Consider the following 22,433-nt stretch of genomic DNA (forward strand, 5'->3'; position numbering starts at 1 on the left):
GCACTGTTGAGGGATAAGTTGCCAAGGCACGATAAGAACAACCTCAGAGTCGCGCGCCGCGACTTACAGTAGCAGACAAAACAGATAGTCTGTTTTGTCTGCTACTGTATTTCAAACGGCATGCAGAAATGTCTCTACACAGATACAGTACACTGATATGCCTCTGTGCTGGTTACCATGATGATTAATGAGTGTACAAGAACTCAGAATCACTATATTTCTGTTTTTATATAGTTTGATTTTGGTCCCATTAGTCCCTTAAAAATGAATAAATAAAAATAAAAGAAAAATCGTTTGGGTTGTTTGACCAGTGAACATTTGTGCCAACTTTGAAGCAAGCTGAAGAAATATGGAATGTCAGCAAGTTAAAGTGTCTGAAAATCAAAAAAGGAAACGGAGGGAATTCATTTGGTCTCCTTACTAGAGTGTGGAGACCTAATAGTTCATGTCTTCCCATTTTCTTCTGCTGTTACAAATATTCTACAACAGTGTGAGGCTTGATATGTTTCCCTACCCATAGATTATTCTCTCTGATTTGCTGGATGAGCAAGAAAATGACGGAGAATATGACGTAGACGAAGTGAAATTGCAGGCTAATTTTTGTCCCCGACAGTCGTGTTGTGACGTGGCAAAGGAACGTGAGTTCCCCAGCCACGATATCATCACTGAGAACCTCACCAAAACCAACTACACAATCCCACACGCAGCAACCCTAGGCAGAATTGGGTTAATGTAAGTGACGAGACGTCAGCTTTAATCTGATTTCTCAGGACATTCTGCACTGATACAACTGATGTCTGTCTGCACCTTATTTGTTGGTTTGCCTAATGCATTACTGTAATTAGACCAGTAGTTGGATTTCTTGTCATTGATGTAAGGGTGAACTAGAATATGTCATAAATATTTCTTCAAATCCCAACACTAAACTGCATTAGTAGATGTAGTGGCACCGTAATTTCCGAATGCTAAACTTGTAGGCATTAGGTGCCTAAAGCGTATATATCTAAAAGTTCCATGGCTGTTTTGCTATATGACTATGTAATTATTGCGAAAAATATTTACAGGAACTATATATCCATATTTGAAGTTTTGTGGTTTGTACTAAGAATGATAAATGAATATATTCAGAGAACGTGCTGAGGCTTTATTAAAACCTTAGAATCCAAATCATACAAATTTTAGAATGAAAATTGCTTAAGTTCAGCCGGTCTTAACTGGATGAATGAGTTACATTAAATTAGATTCTGAACCAGAAAGAAAACTGTCCGACATCCTGACCATCATGATACCAGTGCTAGGTAATAAATTCACTTACATATCATTCTTGCATAACATAGAGAACATCCGTACCCACCAACTGGTCTAAGGGACAAATATTCGGCTTTGCTCTGTGACCCTGATATTCGACTAATTGCTCTTAAAATCGATTTATTTATTCTTTCTTAACCCTTAACCTTTCCAAGAACTTTGGTTCAAGGCTAATCAAAACTATTTGAAATGACTTTGCCAGTGGCTGTGACATTTGACCTTTCCCAGAGCCGCTGACCTTCGATAATTTTCCACATCAAAATCTCTTTATACTCGTCTTAACCAGAATCCTTCCACAAAGCTTGGTCTAAATTGAAAAAAAAAAAAAAAAAAAAAACTGAGTTGACCTCGCCTTATGACCTTGACCTTTTCACCTATTAAAAACAGTAGGTCCGTCTCTTTAGTGATCCTCATCTCATCTACCTAATGTGATCCAAATTTGTTCCAAAGTGTTTTAGCTATTTTGTTCACACATACACACATGGTTGCAGATATGACCATCCCCTATGACCTTAAACCATTCAGTGACTGTTCTCAAAACTGAATTCCTTCGTTCTTGCCTAACCCTTACCAGTTCTAGTAGGTATAGTTCTAATCAGATCAAAACTGAATTGACCTAGCCCTGTGACCTTGACTGTTTTCGAGACTGAATAAATTTATCCTAGTACTACCATAAACGTTATCGCCAAGTTTGATCTATCTATCTATCTATCTATCTATTGCCAGACGCCTCAATCCCGTTTGGGGTGGCCACAGACAAATCGCCTCCAAGTCACCCTGTCCCCCGCCATTTCACTGCCCTGCTCCCAACTCACACACCCCCTCTCTCATATACATCTCCACCCCATCCCTCCATCTCATCCTCGGCTCTCCCTCCCTCTTCCCCCCTCCACCTCACTCACATACACTCTCTTCGTCAGTCGTTCACCCTCCATCCTCTCCACATGGCCAAACCACCTCAGTGTGTTCCTCATAACGCTTCCTATCACATCCACACCCACACCACAACGCTCCTTTATATCCTCATTCGTCAGCCTGTCTCTCCATGCGACTTCACAGGCTCCTCTTAAATAACTCATTTCCACTACTCTCACTCTTGACTTGTGTCCTTTCAACAACGCCCAAGCTTCACTTCCTTACGTTAGAGTTGGTATCACAATACTGTCATGTAGTAACTTTTTCACTTCCATGCTCACTTCTCTGTTTCTTATCACTGCTTTCAAAGAACCAGCAACCTTTCTTCCCTGCTGTACCCTTTCAAGCACTTCACCCTCCAACCCTCCATCCTTACTCATCACACTACCCAAGTACTTAACCGTACTCACATTTTCCAATTCCTCACCATCCAACCTCGCTGTACATTCACTGACTTCACCTCTCTCAAAAACCATCACTTTACTCTTCCCTACATTCACCTTTAGATTCCGTTTCTTACACACTCTCCCAAACTCATCCACCAAGCCTTGCAGCTCCCATTCGTCTTCACTCAACAACTCAGTATCATCTGCAAACAACAGTACAGGGAGTTTCCAAACACTATCCTCTCTCACCAGGGCCACTCCAACATCCACTACCCTACCTTGTACCTCTTTTATTACCCCATCCATGTACAGATTGAACAACCATGGAGACATGACACATCCCTGTTTCAACCCAACTTTCAAAGAGAAAAATTCACTTAGTTCACCATCCACACGCACTGCAGCCTTCACACCATCGTACATACTCTTCACAGCATTCAACAACTTCCCATCTACTCCATATATTCTTAATACTTTCCACAATCCTTGTCTATCCACCCTGTCATATGCTTTCTCCAAATCCATGAAAGCTGCATACAACTTCTTTCCCTTCTCTAGAAATTTTTCCACTAAAGATCTAAGAATGAATATCTGATCTACACAACCTCTTCCCTTCCTAAAGCCTCCCTGTTCTTCTCCAACTAATTCCTCTGTTCTTTCTCTAACTCTGTCAATAGGTATCCTACCATCACTTTTCCTATTATACTAAGAAGACAAGTGCTCTTATGATTACCACACACTTCTTTTTCCCCTTTTCCTTTGTACAAGGGAATAATTATACCTGACTTCCAATCCTCCGGGACTCTACCTTCCTCCCAAGCCAATCTGCACATTTTCCACATCCATTCTACTACTATCTCTCCCCCATGCTTCAGCATTTCACCACACACTCCATCAATTCCGGGGGCTTTCCCCAATTTAACTTTCTTCGTTGCTTCCACAACTTCTATCCTACTGATTTCTTCCTGTCTTCTCATCTCCCTCCTTCTCCCAGCCATTCCCCAGCCACTTATACTCGCATTACTTCCATCCTCTATGTTCAACAATTCCTTAAAGTGTTCTCTCCATCTGCGTACTGTTTCTCCCTTCTCCACTAGTAATCTACCATTTTTATCTTTCACTCCCCTGCTAACTTCACTTCCACCCTGTCTTACTCTTTTCGCCTCTTTCCAAAACATTTTCTTACAGTCCCTCCACTTTACACTCAAATTCCTTCCAAATTCCTCATCCACTCTTTTCTTACTCTCTCTTACTAATCTTTTCACCTCTCTCTTTCTCTCTACATATAACTCTCTCTTCCGCCTCTCAACTTCTTCCACGCCCCTATTTCTCATCCATTCATTGTATGCTTTTTTCTTTTGTGCCACAGCCTGTCTCACCTCTTCAGTCCACCACACTGTTCCTTGCATCCCCCTCCGTCTTCTCTTCCTTCCACACACATCACATGCTGCACATATTTCTTCCGTAAATATCCTACACACACCTTCTACGTCTCCCATCTGCTCCAATTCATATTTGCCCAATCGTTCCTCCACTTCTCTCTTATACTCTGCCTTTTTCTCATCCTCTTGTAACCTTTCCACTCTCCTTGCAACTACTCCTTCCTCTAGTCTTTCCCTTCTTCTATTCCTCCATCTTACTTGCATTCTAATTCTGGCCACCACCAAGTAGTGGTCAGAAAGTGCACTCCCCCAACCTCTATAAACTCTTGCATCCATTACACATCTTCGCATCCTTTCATCCACACACACATAATCAATCATTGCCTTCCTTTCATTCAGTTCACCACCCACCCTTCTCATCACTCTCCATGTATACCTGTTGATCATTTTATGCCTGAAGAGGGTATTGGCTATCACCAACCCCATCCCAGAACAAATGTCCACTAACACACTCCCATTCTCATCTATCTCAGCAGGCACACCCCACTCACCAACTATTCCATCCACCTTCATATTCCCAACTTTACCATTCATATCACAGATCAAAAACACTCTCTCATTCCTTCCAAACTTTTCCATGCACACTTCTACATTTGTCCAGAACTCTTCTCTCACACTTCTAGCACGATCTTGCGTTGGCGCATACACACACACAATCGCCCACATTTGTATTCCAACTTTCAACTTTACCCACACAATCCTTGACCCAACTGATCCATACTGTCTTATGCTCTTCTTCCATCTTTTACTCACAACTATACATACTCCTTCCTTTGCCCTCTCATTCTCACCTACTCCTGCACATATACCCCATCCATACTCCCATTCTCTCACACTTTCTCCTCTCCATTTTGTTTCAGTTATTCCACATACATCCACTTTCGCACCCTCAAGGACCTGGACAATCTCTCTCTCTTTCACCTCATCATTCGCTCCCCTTACATTCCACGTTCTGATAACCATGTCCTTTGTCCGGTCCTTGGTCGTCATCGTTTGGTCAGTCCTTGTCCGAGGCTTATTGTTTGTTTTTTTAGTTAGTAGTTTTCCGGGGAGGGGCACTAACCCTCCGCCAACCCTTTTAGTCGCGTTTTACGACAAGCAGGGATACTGGGGGAGTATTCTTGAAAAACCCCCCTACCCCCAGGGAGGGTTCTGTATAGTGGGGTGCCCCGTCGTAGCGAAATCCTTCCAGAGCCTCGTCAAGATGTGCCTGACGTGCTGGTCCTCGTGACGTGTGATGGGGTGGTTGGCGAGGAGGCCATTGAAGATATAAAACACTTCATCTCCCTGACACACATACTTTTGTCCACGGCTGGTGTCTAGGAAGTTGGCAAAGCTGTGTTGTCCGCGATGGTGTAGTTGGTAGAGGAAGACTGTGTGCCCAGCGAGGGTGTGTAGATGTGCAGTGTCCTCAACCCCAGATCTCACCAGTCTATCGCTGTACAACTCAGTCAGTGGATCCAGGATATCTTCACCATCACCCTCCATCAAGTCTGAGAGGGACAGGTAGTGCAGGTAGGCGCGGTGCGTCAGAAACTTTGGGTCGTCTTCGCCATCCATCATCAGTGACAGAGGCCCCATGTTGCTGAAGTTGAATTTCAGGATTGCATAGTCAGTCTTGCGGTGAGAGATAAAACCTAGAGTGGTTGGCGCTCCTTCGTTCTTGTTGACACCTATGATGATGTCCACCTTGTTGAATGACCCATTCTTGAGGAGCTCAGCTGGGTGCTCTGGCAGAAAATCCCCATCCACCCTCGGTGTAGCCATGTTCAGCATCATGTTCCACACTGCCTTACGGTGAAGAGCGAGGGCCAGGTCAGTTTGATCTAAACCAGGTAAAACATGTAAGTTGACTATGTCATGTGACCTAGAGCTTTCACTTGTTGGTCTCAAAAACATAAGAGCCACCCCTATTGCTATTCTCAGCCATCCACCCAGTTTTGTCTAGTTCAGATCGGAACCCGTTTAGTTGTTTTGTTCGTACTAAGGCACTTGTGTCAAACTTTAACCTTATCTATGAACTTTGTTCCTGTCTCACGCACAATACACGCACTCACACGCCGATAAAAACATGGCACCCATTCTTGCGTGAACGCAAGAAGGTCTGGTTTTGGTAGTATGCGACACAGATCATTGTCTTGGTTACGGTAGGAATTAGTGATATTATCAGTGTGCCGTATCAGGACTGTTAATCTTAAACATTAACGAACAGAAGGACGAACTTGTTCTTTCTGGGGACATTTTCAATGGCCACTCGGTAGAACCTTAAAGGATCTATGAAAGCCTCGGTCTTAAGCCAAGGAATCATGCTTGCAGAATCCGTGGGCATTGAATTTAGAGAAGAAAAGATTAATAATATTTCATGATCAGTTACATGAATATAAAAATGTGTACTTGCTGATGATTTTATGATAGCATACTTATGAAGTCACAAAAACTAAACAGAAAATACTAGAAAGTCTAAAATGCTTGCAGTCATTTTCCTTTAGTAATTAATACCAGTGGCGATCACTTTTTTTGAATAGCTAGGACGAGTATGTGATCCGAAGGGAGATACCTGTTGTTTTGCCCTTAGTACAGACACTAGACAAAGGTTTTGTCCACCTATGTTACTAAGTGCTACGAAACTCCAAACTCTAGGAGACACTGGTATTGCACTGCTTTACCAGAAGGAGAGCTTCCAGTACTAAGTATTTTTACAATGTGTGCCACGAAAAGTATTGGTTGAGCCATTATTGCTGATGTGGAGTTATGGTTCAAAAACATTTCCCTCTCTGGAAGGACTCATTGCAAGTCCTCAACGTGGGTTCTCATTTAACATGCAGACTGAGCATTTGAGATACCACTCCCCCTTTACTGTAACTTGACCAATTCATATAACAAGGAAGGTCAACCGGCAAACCAGTGGAATGCTGACTGAAATAACGAGTTGAGCCCAAATTATGACACGGAAAATTTGACTATTTGAGATTTCTTTAAAAGGACATAACTTATCTCTAAAATCCATCGCCACCAGTGCAATCACAATATTCATGAATAAGGCTGAACCTGCATGTATTCCGTATGAGTGATACAGTATTAGTCCATAAGTGGTGGCATATGATTTAATGTACGTAAGAGGACTGTTAGGTGTCAAGGAAATTACGGACCCATCTGTACGTAATTTTATTTTTAATCTGCTCCAAATAGCAGTCAATATTTTCACTTGTATGGATTGTGTAGCATGCAAAATTCATATACTACAAGTTGTTAGAGGACAGTCAGTAAAGGAAGGTGGCCATGAGAGGGAGTTTTGCTCTTTGTAATTATATATATATATATATATATATATATATATATATAGATAGATAGATAGATATATATATATATATATATATATAGATAGATAGATAGATAGATAGATAGATAGATAGATATATCTATCTATATACCTAGGCGGCTTCCCCCAAGGAAAGAGATAGAGATAGATAGATAGATAGATAGATAGATATAGATATAGATATATATATATATACATATATATATATATATAGATAGATAGATAGATAGATAGATAGATAGATAGATAGATAGACAGATATAGATAGATAGATAGATAGATAGACAGATATAGATAGATAGATAGATAGATAGATAGACAGATATATATAGATAGATAGATAGATCTATATCATACTCATAATCATCATCATCATTATCATCCGGACCTCCTTTCCCACCCTAGGGCAGGGTGAGGAGTAGCAATGTCCAGACAGCCCAAATTTGCCCAGTCCAATGGGCCACGCTTCCATTCACTCTTCATTCAAGTCTCCGGAATCCTGGCTGTATCGGATACGCCAAAAACATTCACCACGTTCTGTAGCTTCACATAAACGTATCCAATAGAGTAAATCCGGACGCTGTCATGTTAAAAAGGGGTGCCAAATCCCTGATCAAGCATTTCTCCTTACAATATTCACCCAGCCAGCTCGATCTCTTGTCAGTTCCCTAGCCTCCCCTACTTCCAAACCTGTCTTTCTCACACACCCATCCACCATATTTCTCCATCTTATCCTTGGCCTACATCCCCTCCTCCCTCCTTCAAATTCGCTCAGATACACCTTTTTCACCACTATTGTTATCCATTCTCTTCACATAATCATACCGCCGCAGTACACTCGCTTGGATACTGGTGTCCACAAACTTCCTCACTCCACATCTTTCACGAATCACATTATTTCGTATCCTATCCACTATCTGTATTCCACATACATTCCTCAGCAGTCCCATCTCCACTACTTTCACTCTTGACTTTTCATTTTCATGCCACATCATAGTCTCACATCCACATATTAAAGCCGACACTAACACTCCTTCATGTAAGCCTCGTGGAGCTCCAACACTCAAGCCTCTGTTTCTTATCAAGGCCTTCATTGCACCAGCTACTTTCCTTCCTTGTGTCACTCTACTTTCTACCTCTTTTGCACATTATCCTCTCTTTTCTATCTCTGTACCCATGTATTTAAACTCTCTCACCAATTCCAATCTCTCTCCATTTACAGTAACATCGCACTGAGAGTCACCTTCTATCTCAATAACCATCACTCTACTCTTTTCTACATTTACTCTCAAGACACGACGCTCACAGACATCAGCAAAACTCTGCACCAGTCTACCAAGTTCTTGTTCGGTATTTGCAAGTAATACTGAATCATCAGCATACAACAAATTTGAAATATTCCAACCATCACCATTCATTACGAAAGCTATCCCTCTCTCCATTACTCGTGTTCTTACTTTTCTCAGCACCCCATCCATATAATGTATATATTGTACAACCATGGGGACATCACACAACCTGTCGCAAGCCCACACCGATCGTGAACCATTCACATATATGCCCATTAACCTTTACAGATGCTTCACTACCGTCATAAAAACTCTTGGCGACACCTAGCAGCTTACCATGATACTCGTATGCGCAAAACTTTCCACAATCCTTCTCTGTCCACTTCATCATATGCTTTTTCCAGATCCATGAATACCATAAACACCTTATGGTCCTTCTCACAAGCCTTCTTCGCTATCTGTGTCACTGCAGATATTTGATTAACACATCCTCTGCCACTTCTAAAGCTACCTTGTTCATCACTCACTAGGACTTCTGATATCTCTCTTACTTTCTCTATTATAATTCTTCCATATACCTTCCCTACAACACTCAATAAACTTATGCCACGATAATTCTTGCACTCTCTTCGCTCACCTTTATTTTTGTACAGCGCTACAATCACAGTCTTTCTCCACTCTGCTGCCACAGTTTCACTCATCCATGCCATTTTATAGATATCCAACAAGCACTTCATTCCGCTCTCTCCACTACACTTAATCATCCCTGTATACACCTTATCAACCCTAGCTACTTTCCCATTTTTCAGCCGCTTTACAGCTCTCTTCACCTGTGCGAGTGTCACGTCTCCTTGCACTGTCTTCCTTCTCTTCAAACCCCCCAAACCAATCATGTTTACAGCCGCTCTGCTCTCTCTATTCCCATTCATCAGGCTTTCAAAATATTCTTTCCATCGGTCCTTACCACGTCCCCTTGGATTAATAATCTACCACTTACATCCTTTACTCCATCACATTTCTGTCACTTCTACATTCCCGCACCTCTTTCCAGAATAACTTCCTATTTTCAGAGTAGTCTGCATTCATTTTTCTTCCTAGACCATCATTTACCTCCTTTTTCCTCCTCACTAGTTTCTTTACGTGCTTCTTGCTCTCATTATATTCAGTTCTTATTTCAACTGAACCCCTGTCCTGTAACCATTCTAGCCACTTCTTCCTCTTTTCCTCCACTGGTCTCTTAACCTCTTCATCCCACCATGCCGTAACTTTCTTCTTTGTTGTTACTCATGCCACACCAGACACCGCTTTAGCATTTCTAACTAAGGAATCCCTATATGCATTCCACAGGCTGTCCAGATCCATTTCATTCCCCTACTTTGGTCCTGTATTCATCTGCCATTTCTTTGATCCTCAGCTTCTCGACTTTCAGTCTTTCTCCCTGACTGCTCCTCTCTCGCCCGGTCCACCTCACTTCTATCAGATTGGTCTTGCATAGCACAATCATAAGATCTGACAGACCTCCACATCGTCCTCTCACGGCCCTCGCATCAGCAGCCATTTCCAGCATCGACCTTTCTACGAGCACTTAATTAATCAGGCTTCTTTCAACAAGATCCTCGTTCCCTCTATACCATGGATATTTTTGTGCATCTTTGTGTTTGAAATACGAGTTACAAATGCACAACCTCCTTTCCTGACACATATCCTTCAGTCATTTCCTCATTATCATTTTCTCCTGGTACTTCATTACAACCCATTATGTCATCCTCAGGACCAGTGCCTACTCTTCCACTTATATCTCCCATTACAATCACTATATAGCTCCTGGGAATTTCTCCCACTGCTTCATCCAGCTCATCCCAAAACTTGTCTTTCACTCTTGTCCTCACATGGTGCATACGGAACAATTACCTCCACATTCACCTTCTCAAACTTGAACTTGACATACATACACCTCGAGGTGACACATGCGCAATCTTTCATTCCACTCTGCCACACCTTATTCATCAACAAAGCAACTCCTTCTTTGCATCTTCCTCGCCCATTCATGCCAGATCATGCACATTTCACACCCTCTGACTCCTCCACTTCACACCCTGTCGTCTTTGTTTCACACAATGCCACCATGGCATAACTCGCATTCTTGGACACACTCACCACTTCCACCCTCTTGCTCTCCTCATTTACACCTCTCACATTCTACATGGCCATGTGAATCTGCCAATTTGGTTGGGGCCCTGGGCAGGTATTGGGCCCTCCGAGGCTCTCTGAAACAACTGGCATGATTAAGTGACTTCAGATAGAATCTGGGGGACACTTAACCCTGCCAGAAATCTCGGTTATATGGTTTTAACCCAGCGCAGTAAATGGTTTCCTGGGTACAGGAAACCATTTAGCTTGTCACTCAGTGTAGAGACCATAAAGCATCCCTACATTAAGTGAGTGGACGATGGGTGCCCGCATCCACCACACACACACACACACACACACACACACACACACACACACACACATATATATATATATATATATATATATATATATATATATATATATATATATATAAAATCAACTCATCTCATCAGCCGGTTGAGTGTCCACTGCAGAACCGGCCTATCCCGACCGAAGTGGGGACGATACAGCTTTTTCTTCTTTTTTTTTTATGCGAGGAAGAAGGAACCAAAGGCCATGAGGCCGCAGTAACAGTTCCCTCCAAGAGAAAAACAAAATACAATAGAGAGCTAAATTCAAGATCCGATCATTTTGAGATGCCTGGACACACTGCGTTTGAAAGACTGGAGATCATAGGCAGCAGGAAATACAGACAGAGGGAGACAGTTCCAGAGCTGACCTGTTGCATAAATGAAAGACTGGGAGTAAGGGTTAACTCTTGCATTAGAGAGTTGGACAGAAAAGGGATGAGAGTTTGCTACCAGACGGGTGCTATGCGCCCGTCATAGAGGTGGAGGAATGCAAGCAGACAGTTCAGAGGAGCAGTGACCATTAAAGTAGCGATAGAAAAGAGATAAAGATGCAACAGAGCGGCGAAGAGACAGAGGTTGAAGGGAGTCAGTAAGAGGAGGAAAGTTAATGAGACGAAAAGCCTTTGACTCCACTCTATTGAGAAGAGCTGTATGTGGGGAGCCTCCCCACACATGAGAGTTGTACTCCACACAGGGGCGGATAAAACCCCTGTATAGAGTCAACAATTGTGCAGGGGTAAAGAAAGAGCGGAGTCGGCTTAGCACACCCAATCTCTTGGAAGCAGATTTTACAAGAGATGTAATACGATTTTTCCAAGATAAGTCCCGAGTAAATGAAACCCCAAGCATGTTCAAGGATGATGCAGGATTAAGCTGAATATTATTAAACATTAGTGGGTATACCTGTGGAAGATTTTGTCGGGTTGATAGGTGTAAGAACTGAGTCTTAGATGCATTAAAGACAACCATATTATTTTTACCCCAGTCAGAGATACGAGGCAAGTCAGACATTAGGTGTGCCATAGCCTCATCCCTTGTTTGTTGAAGTAACTGTTGAGATGGGCGTTGCGGGAACCGAATGTAAAGGTGAAGGGTGTAGTCATCAGCGTATGAGTGGATAGGGTTAGATGTACAGCTTAGAAGATCACTGATGAATAAAAGGAAGAGAGTTGGTGATAGGACAGAGCCCTGAGGAACACCACTGTTGATAGATCTAGGAGAAGAACGATGGCCGTCTACAACAGCGGCTATAGAACGACCAGAAAGGAAACTAGCTATGAAGGCACAGATAGAAGGATAGAAACCGTAGGAGGGCAGTTTGGAAATTAAAGATTTATGCCAGACTCGATCGAAAGCCTTTGAGATGTCAAGTGCGATGGCAAAGCTTTCGCCAAAGTCCCGAAAGGAGGATGACCAGGAGTCTGAAAGGTAGGTGAGAAGATCGCCAGTGGAGCGTCCCTGACGGAACCCATGCTGACGATCGGAAAGAAGGTTGTGATAGGAAAGATGCCTTAAAATTTTTCTATTAAGAATTGACTCGAAAACTTTTGAAATACAGGACGTTAAAGCAATTGGACGATAGTTGGAGGGTTGGGAGTGGTCACCCTTCTTTGGGACTGGCTGAATGGGAGCAAACTTCCAGCAAGAAGGAAAGGTACAAGTTGACAGACAAAAGCGAAAGAGTTTGCCTAGGCAGGATGTAAGCACAGAAGCACAATTCTTGAGAACAACAGGAGGGACCCCATCAGGCCCATATGCCTTGTTAGTACTGAGGCTAGTGATGGTAGAAAATACATCAACTGAAGAAATTTTAATGTCAGCCATGAGGAAGTCAGAGAGGGGAAATGATGGAGGAACAGCACTGGAATCGTCTAAGGTGGAATTGGAGGAGAAAGTCTGTGCGAAGAGATCTGCTTTATCAGTAGAAGAAATAGCTACAGAACCATCAGAGTAGAAAAGAGGAGGGAAGGATGATGAGGTAAAGTTGTTAGAAAGATTTTTGGCAAGGTGCCAGAATGAGCGGGAAGAATTCGAGTTGGAGAGTTGAGAGCATTTAGTATGGAAGAAATTATTTTTAGTAGAGTGAAGAACAGACTTAGTACGATTCCGGGCAGAAACGTAAAGACGATGTGATTCAGGGGTGGGTTGGCTCCGGTACCTTTTGTAGGCCTTCTCCTTGTTGCGGACAGCATTAGAACAAGCGTGATTAAACCAAGGCTTTCTTGCGTTAGTCAAAGGATATGAGAAAGGAATGTATGCTTCCATGCCCGAGAGAATAACCTCTGTAATGCACAAGGCACACTCAGATGGCTCACGGCCATGGAAGCAATAATCATTCCATGGAAAATCAAAGAAGTACTGCCTGAGGGCCTCCCAGTCTGCGGCTCCAAAATGCCACAGACTACGCTTCCCTGGAGGGTCCACAGGCCGTACCGGAGTGATAGGACAGGTTAAGGTAATAAGGTTGTGATCAGAGGAGCCCAACGGAGAGAAAAGATTAACAGAGTAAGCAGAAGGATTAGTTGTGAGGAAGAGGTCAAGTATGTTGGAGCTCTCTCCAAGGCGGTCAGGAATACGGGTAGGGTGCTGTACAAGCTGCTCTAGGTCATTAAGGATAGAAAAGATGTAGGCTTGTTCACCAGGTGGATCCGTGAAAGGAGAGGAGAGCCAAAAGTGGTGGTGAACATTGAAATTTCCAAGAATGGAGATTTCAGGGAAAGGAGAAATGGACAGAATGTGTTCCATCGTAGAAGTAAGATAGTCGAAGAATTTTTGATAGTCAGTAGAATTAGGTGATAAGTAAACAGCACAGCTAATGTATCTGTACTAATAGTCCAGGAGTATTAGGGTCAAAGGTGGAATAAATTAGTAACAAGCTGAAAATTTGCACAGAGGTCCAGGAAAGTGTTCTAAATAACATACTGAAAGTCCCCATGAATCGCATTTGAGAAATTTTTGTAATTCAAGATGGCCATTCACAAAGATAAGGCTTGGAAGGAATGACCGAGTAAAGACAATGGGTGATAAGGATACATCTGTCAATGTCAGAGGGCAAACCTCAGTTACAAATTCCAGTCTCTTGTTCAAAAGGATTACATGTGTTTTGAATAACAGTTCTGACATGGCAGAATTCTTGACACATGAGCTTGCTCCTCAGCCACCTTCATTTTTCAAAGATGGTCAAATGCGCAAGGCCACAAAGAGCACTTTGGGTAACATTCTGAAATCACACAGTACTCTGCATTCCAGTGTGCCACAACTAGTATCTTTCTTGTAGATGGTGGTCATCTGCTCCATAGTGTTACTTGGCCACAGCAATCCACCTACAAGGACATTTGCCATAGGTACATTACATATGTGCTGAAGCACTTTGGTGTTGGATCCACAGTCGTATTTGATGGTTACAGCATAGTATATCCACAAAGGCATGTGAGCAGAGGAGCAGAGCACAAAAGTCAACATCTCGTGACATTATGTTTGAGGAAAACATGCCTACAACCACCACCCAAGCAGCATTTTTGGCAAATAGTAATAACAAAAACAGACTAATTCAGTTTATGCGTGAAGGTATGCTTTCAGCTGGAATTCGTGTAAAGCAGGCTGAGGCAGATGTAGATTCACTCATCATCACAACAGCGCTCACTATCGCTGAACATGAAGAGTTACCAGTTGTTGTTGGAACAGACACTGTTGTTGGAACAGACACGGATCTGCTAGTCATGATGGTTGCCCAGGCACAACCTTCAGAGGAGATCTACATGTTATGTTCACTTAATCCAGTCATGCTTTATGATGTAAATGAAATTCAGCAAGCAATTGGAGACACCAGTAAACACATTATGCTTCTCCATGCTATAGCAAGGTGTGACACGGTGTCTGCCATCTACCGTCAAGGCAAACAAAAGGCATTCAATGTAATTCACAAGAATAAACAGTGCCAGAATTTAGATACTTTCACAAACCCTCAAAGTAAGCATGAAGAAGTGAAGTCAGCTGGAGAACATTTTTTGTTGAAGCTGTATGGTGCTGCCAAGTATGAATCTCTGGACAAGTATCGCCACATCGCATACAAAAGGACAATCAGTAAGGCTTCCCTGTCATCAACATTTGAACTTGCACGTCTACCTCCGACTAGTGCAGCTGCAAAGCAGCATGTACATCGCACATATGATACCATTCAAGAATGGCTTGGCAATCACTTACCTCCAGAAGAATGGGGCTGGAAATCACAATATGGTATTCTAACACCAGTGGAAACTGAAAAGCCCATAGCACCAGATTCCCTTCTTCATGTAGTATCGTGTGGCTGTAAGGAAGACGCTTGTGGTTGAATGGCATGTGGATGCAGGAAACTTGATCTGTTCTGTAGTTCAATGTGTAGCAAATGTAATGGCCTTACATGCAGAAACACAACACCAACATAAACTGAAGTTAATATTGATGATGACCTTGTTGATTATTTTCACTAACAAGACTAAGGTGTCATCCCATTGTTTGTATCATGTAGAATGTTGTCTTTGTGCCACTGTCATTATTGGGAATCTAGGTACAATATGACTTTGTTTTTATTGTAGTATTGAGATATTTGATACATGAAGTGTTATAGCTTAGAGTACAGGAGAATGAAACATATATTCTTTCAGTCATAAAATATCCAGTTATGGTTTATACAGTGCTTATTTTTTTATAATTTTTCATTTGCTTGCTTGAAATCATCATATATATGTTTCTATTGTATTAACTGTGACTAAAATTTCGAATTGTGACGGTATTTGTGTCTGAATTATTCTTATTTGTAAAGATCCTATCGAAAAGTGATATCGGCAGCCATATTGGACGCCATCTTGAATTGTGAAAATTCCTCAAGCAGGATCACTGGGGACTTTTAGTATGTTATTTAGGACACTTTCCTGGACCACTGTGCAAATTTTCAGCTTGTTACTAATTTATTCCACCTTTGACCTATATTTGAGCTAATGCTCTTGGACTATAAGTGGCTTAGGCTGTCTGGTGGAGATTGTATGTAGTGTGAGAAGTGCTTATAAGTGTAATTGCAGTGTTAGAGTGGCTTTGGATATGTGTGTAGTCTGTGAACCAAGTGTAGTCGGCCCGCGCAAGCTGACTGGGTGGAAGCATACTTTATAGTATGTGACACTGGTTCAACCACAGCACCCCTTACGTCCGCCAAGCAGTACGTGGTCAGAAGAACGCTCCCAAAGGTTATTACCCTGGCCGGTCGCGAACCCTCGTTCTTCAGTTTACGAAAAAGCACACTTTACCACACACACACACACACACACACATATATATATATATATATATATATATATATATATATATATATATATATATATATATATATATATATATATATATATATTGTTATGAAGGGAGATTTGCCAGTTAGGTGGTCTCGTACCTTTGAGACGTACCGTAAGTTTCGGTAAGAGTCAAAGTTGCCAGTTTGCCTGGTGTTCGTGAGCTTAGTTGTTTCGTAAGTTATGCATTAATTTTTGTGCTCTTTTTCCCTGTAATGTTTTATTTAAGAGATTGCTTGTTAAATTATGTAGTTTAAGTTCGTAAGGTAAATGATTTAGAGTGTTATGTAATGTGAGACATCTCTGCATGTTTTGATGTGTCTGAGTTGGCAACTGTTGCCCGTCGAGAATATACTCGTAAAATGTAGACGTTTCTCGACTAATGCAAGCTTATATAAGATGGGGGAGATATTTGTAAGTCAGTCAGTCGGTTTGGAGTTTAGTCGGGTTTCAGGTCAGTTTGATGAAGTGCAGTCGGTTTTGGTTTGAGTGTAGTGCAGTGTCAGTGTCAGTGAAGGTTGTATATTATTGGTACTTGTGAAAACAATGGCAAACAGTGACGGGTTATTGAAGTTTGTATATCATTAGAACTTGAGAAAACAGTGAAGTGTCAAGCATTAAGTGTAATAACTGTGAAGTTTTATTAAGCATTAAGTGCAACAGCAGTTAGTAAAGTGTGTATAGCTCCAGTGCTTGTGAGAACAACGAAGTTGAAAAGCATTACGTGGAATTCCTTGGAAAATAAAGACAGTGAACATTAAGGAGCTGGTGTTTATTTTCACCTCAACTGATCTGTGTACTGCACACCTAAAGGCTGACCAACAACTCGCTGGGCAACGTCCTTCCTGTACTATACTACTGCTGTTGGAGCCTGTGGCAGTGGGGGACTGGGACATAACAATATATATATATATATATATATATATATATATATATATATATATATATATATATATATATATATATATATATATATATATATATATATATATATATATATATATATATATATATAAGAGACAGGCCAGAGAAAGGGATGGGGGATGGAGTTATCCCCGTACCCTGAAGATTGGGTCTATGAATGTGCGTGGATGTAGTACGATTGAGGCTGAAAGGGAGGAGATTGGGAGAATGTTTGTGAGAAGAAAGTTGGATGTGTTAGCTATGAGTGAAACGAAGATGAAAGGGAAGGGGGAATCTATGTTTGGAAGTGTTAATGGAAGATTGTCAGGTGTTGATAGAGGAAGGGCAAGAGAAGGTGTGGCCTTGTTAGTGAGTCCGGAAGTACAGCAGTGTGTGATTGAATGGAAGGAGGTGTCATCGAGACTGATGTGGGTGAAAGCGAAATTTGAACGTGAGTTGTGGGTGTTTGTGAGTGCATATGGGCCTGGTAGTGAAAGGGATGAACAAGAGAGGGAGTCTTTCTGGAATGATGTTGATGAGTGTCTGGAGAGTTTTGGAGCGAATGTGAATGTGGTAATGATGGGAGATCTGAATGCTAGAGTGGGAAATGTAGCGGTTGAAGGCGTAGTTGGTATGCATGGTGTGCCTGGAAGAAATGAAAATGGGGAACGAATGATAGCGATGTGTGTTGAGCGAGAGATGGTGATTGGGAATACGCTGTTTGAGAAGAAAGATATTTATAAGTATTCATGGGTGAGACAGGAGGGTGGAAGGGTTGTTGATAGAGCCTTGATGGACTATGTGGTTGTGTCTAGGAATGTAATAGGAAGATTGTTGGATGTGAGAGTTTTGAGAGGGGAGGGTGGAGGTATGTCTGACCACTACCTGGTGGAGGGAAATTTAAGAGTAGGTAAGAGATGGGTGAGAGCTAGGAGGGTTAGGTGTGGCAGGGAGGTTTTGAAAGTGAGTGAGTTGGATAAAAGAGAGAAAAAGATAGAGTATCACGAGAAATTGAAAGATGAGTGGAACGCAGTGAAAGATCGGGAAAATGGTAGTGTGGAGGAGGAATGGCAGTTGTTTAAGAGTGCTGTGGTGGGGCATGCAGAAGAGGTGTGTGGTGTGAGACGTGTGGGTGGTGGTGTAAGAAAAGGAAGTGAATGGTGGTGCGAGGAAGTAAGTATGGCTGTGGCTGAGAAGAGACGGGCATATGAAGTGTGGCTGCAGAGGAAGGATGAGATGTCATATGAAAGGTATAAGGAAAAGAGGAATAGAGCGAGAAGGGCTGTGCGTGATGCTAAAGTGGCAGCAGATGAGAGGTGAGGTAGGCGGCTGACAGAGAATTTTCAACAGAATAAGAAAATGTTTTGGAAGGAGGTGAAAAGGGTGCGAAAGGGAGAGTCTGGGAAGGAAGAACGAGTAAAAGCAGAGGATGGAAGGATGTTAATTGAGATGGATGCAGTAAGGAAGAGATGGGCAGAGTATTTTGAAAGATTGTTAAATGTAGAGGAGGAAAGGGTGGCTGAGATTGTGGCGGATGGAAGGGTGCAAGGAATAAATGTGTTGGGAGAGTTGAATGATTCTTTGATCACGAAGGAAGAAGTGGAGAAGGCAGTAAAGGATATGAAAACAGGGAAAGCTGCAGGTATGGATGGGTGTGCTGTGGAATGCCTGAAGGGTGGTGGAGTGACTATTGTTGAATGGTTAGTAAGATTGTTGAATATGTGCTTTGAGGAAGGTATGGTGCCAATTGACTGGGCAAGTGCTTGTGTGGTCCCATTGTATAAAGGCAAGGGTGATAAGTATGAATGTACTAGCTTTAGGGGTATAAGTCTGTTGAGTGTTGTAGGTAAAGTGTATGGTAGAGTGTTAATTATGAGAGTTAGAGAGGGTACAGAGGGAGTGATTAGTGATGAGCAGTGTGGCTTTAGGAGAGGGAGGGGATGCGTTGATCAGGTGTTTGCTGTGAGACAAGTGTGTGAAAAGTATTTAGCGAAAGGCAAGGATGTGTTTTGGGCATTTATGGACTTAGAGAAAGCGTATGATAGAATTGATAGGGAGGCTTTGTGGACTGTTTTAAGATTGTATGGACTTGATGGTAGGTTACTAAAAGGGGTGAAAAGTTTTTATGTAAATAGTAGAGCGTGTGTAAGAGTGGGAAATGCTGTGAGTGATTGGTTTCCCGTGAGAGTGGGGCTGCGACAGGGATGTGTAATGTCGCCTTGGTTGTTTAATATTTACATGGATGGTGTTGTAAGGGAGGTGAATGCAAGAGTTTTAGGTGGTCTGAGTCTGGTAAATGTTGATGGAGGAGAGTGGAATCTGAAGCAGCTGCTGTTTGCAGATGATACTGCACTGGTGACTGATTCAGAGGAGAGATTGAGACAGTTGGTAGAGGAGTTTGGAAGGGTGTGTGAAAGGAGGAAATTGAAAGTAAATGAGAATAAGAGTAAAGTGATGAAGTGTACGAGGTTGATAGATGGTAGGGGGATGAATATAGTTTTGAATGGTGAGTTGCTTGAGGAGGTAGATTGTTTTAAATATCTAGGGTCACATGTTGCTGTGGATGGAAGAATAGATGCAGAAGTGAAGTTTAGAATAAATGAAGTAGGAAAGGTGCTGGGAGGAATGAAAAAAGTGTTTAAATGTCGTTCGCTTAGAATGGATGTAAAGAGAAGGCTGTATGAGGGTGTTGTGGTACCGACTGCATTATATGGGGCTGAAACATGGAATGTGGGTGTAGCAGAGAGGAAAAGTTTGAATGTAATGGAGATGAGATGTCTGAGGAGTATGTGTGGAGTGACGCGTATGGATCGAGTGCGAAATGATGAAGTGCGAAGGAGAACTGGAGTTGTTCGGGAGATGGCTGGTAGAGCTGAGCAGAGGGTGTTGCAATGGTTTGGGCATATGGAGAGAATGGATAATGAACGATTGGTGAAAAAGATAACTAGATCTGATGTGAGAGGTGTAAGGCTGAGAGGGAGACCACGAATAGGATGGATGGACAGTGTGAAGAGAGCGCTGGATGCGAGAGGGATGTCTGTTGAGCAAGGAAGAGTGGCTGTGCGTGACAGAAATAAATGGAGAGAAATTGTGAATGAATAAGTGATGACGCAGCCCTGAGGGGATATTCTCCCGCATTTGGTCTGATCAGCTAGTCAGGTCAGGTGCGGGTAAGGGGATGGGTCTGTTATGATGTAGCAGGGGTAAACCAGTTCTGCTGTCGGGCCCTGCTGCGGATGTCACTGATTGCATTGCGCAGTTGACCCTTGTGCGGTGTGATGCGGTGAGGATCTGTCCGTTCTCCCCTTTGGGGCTAAGATGCGAATGAATGTGTTTGAATGGATGAGTAAATGGAGAGTGAGTCGTCCTGTCTCGGCTACCTCCCTTTCCTTGGGGGAAGCAGCCTAGGTATATATATATATATATATATATATATATATATATATATATATATATATATATATATATATATATATATATATATATATATAAATATGTGTGTGTGTGTGTGTGTGTGTGTGTGTATAATTGTATAGTTATATATATATGTTGTATGCTGATGATGCAATGCTGCTTGCAAATACCGGACAAGAGCTTGGTAGACTGGTGCAGAGTTTTGTATATGTCTGTGAGCGTCATGCCCTGAGAGTAAATGTAGAAAAAAGAGAAGCGATGGTTATTGAAAGAGAGGGTGACTCGTTGTGTGACGTTACAGAGAATGGAGAAAGACTGGAATTGGGGAGAAAATTAAGATAGTTACAGTGATAGAAAAGAGAGGAAAATGTGCAAAGAGAGTGGAAAGTAGAGTGACACAAGGAAGAGAAATAGCTGGTGCTATGAAGGCTTTAATAAGAAACAGGCTTGAGTGTTGCAGCTGCACGAGGATTACATGAGGGAGTGTTTGTGCCATCTAGGTAAAGTATTTGAAATTTTAACTAATAAACACATAGTTAATTAACTTGAATCTAAAAACTTAATTAGTGATAGACAATATTGTTTTCGCCACGAAGGATCCACCATTGACATACACAGTCTATTGGCTCATACCATTCATCAGTCAATCGACCTACATGGAGAAACTCATGCAGTAGCCCTTGATATTTCTAAAGCTTTCGACAGAGTATGGTACCGTTCCCTGCTGACCAAACTACCTTGCAATGGACTAACATCTTTTGTTCCTCTGCTTTCCTCATATCTCAGTGACAGAAAAGAGTAAAAGTAGATGATGTATATTCCAATTTCTACTCAATTAATACCAGTGTGTCACAGGGATGAGTTCTGGCGCCAACCCTGTTCCTGGTTCATATTAATGATCTATCTGTCACCCACAATCCCATCCATTCATATGCATGACTCAACACTTCATAGTTCATTCACACTCAGACACCAATTTACAAAGTCTAATATCTCTAACTCTCAACTCAGTACAGCCATCTCCATAAATCAAGACATCTATGATCAATGAATGGGGACAAAACAACCTTGTCTCATTTAATGTTAGTAAAACCAAACATATACAATTTACTAATAGATAGATATTGCCAGATTCGGATAACACCTTCAATGCTACTAATATTCCAATCTCCAAAAGTACTGAAATTCTCGGTGCCTCACTTAACAATGCCCTCAGCTGGACCTCTCATGTCAGATCACTTGCTAAAACCGCCTCAAAGAAACTTGGATTATTGTACAGAATCCGTAACTTCACTGACGAGCAGTTAGCTGTAAGAGTCATGTGCACTCTCAGCTTGACTATTGCTCACCCTTGTGGAGTGTATGTGGAGAGGTTGCATTAAAACAACTAGACAAATTTCAGAACAAAGCTGCTGGAATTATTAAAAGTCCTACTATCATAAATACACTACCTCCCCTACAAGTAAGAAGGAATGTTGCTTCCCTGGCATTATTTTACAGGTAATTCTATGGCAAATGCTCAGCTGAAGTTGCATCCATTGTGCCACCTCTCCATGCCTTCCCTCGTGCTACACGGGTATCTGGCAGCAGTCATGACTAGAACGTCACTCAGCCATATTACAGAACTTCTACCTGTCAGAATTCTTTCATTCCCTG

At 42.0% G+C, this 22,433-nt stretch overlaps 1 protein-coding gene across 1 annotated transcript; it reads right to left on the minus strand.

The window, feature by feature from the left end:
• Window positions 1-5,185: 5,185 nt before the first annotated feature.
• LOC145399868 (venom carboxylesterase-6-like) lies at window positions 5,186-14,309 on the minus strand. Its single transcript, XM_080272449.1, has 2 exons — window positions 14,264-14,309; window positions 5,186-5,877 (listed from the first exon to the last, which is right to left on the minus strand). The coding sequence occupies exons 1-2, from the start codon at window positions 14,307-14,309 to the stop codon at window positions 5,186-5,188; spliced, it is 738 nt and encodes a 245-aa protein (XP_080128575.1).
• Window positions 14,310-22,433: the final 8,124 nt, after the last annotated feature.

This window comes from Coenobita brevimanus, chromosome 50, assembly GCF_032717465.1.
Source record: "Coenobita brevimanus isolate Jiangsu-jjx chromosome 50, ASM3271746v2, whole genome shotgun sequence".
NCBI lineage: Eukaryota > Metazoa > Arthropoda > Malacostraca > Decapoda > Coenobitidae > Coenobita > Coenobita brevimanus.

Coding starts and splice junctions, on each gene's coding strand:
- LOC145399868 (XM_080272449.1), bottom strand. CDS start 14,309: ATGAAGGTGGCTGAGGAGCAAGCTCATGTGTCAAGAATTCTGCCAT. Junction 5,878..14,263: donor TGTGTCAAGAATTCTGCCAT/GTCAGAACTGTT, acceptor TACCTGGTTTAG/ATCAAACTGACCTGGCCCTC.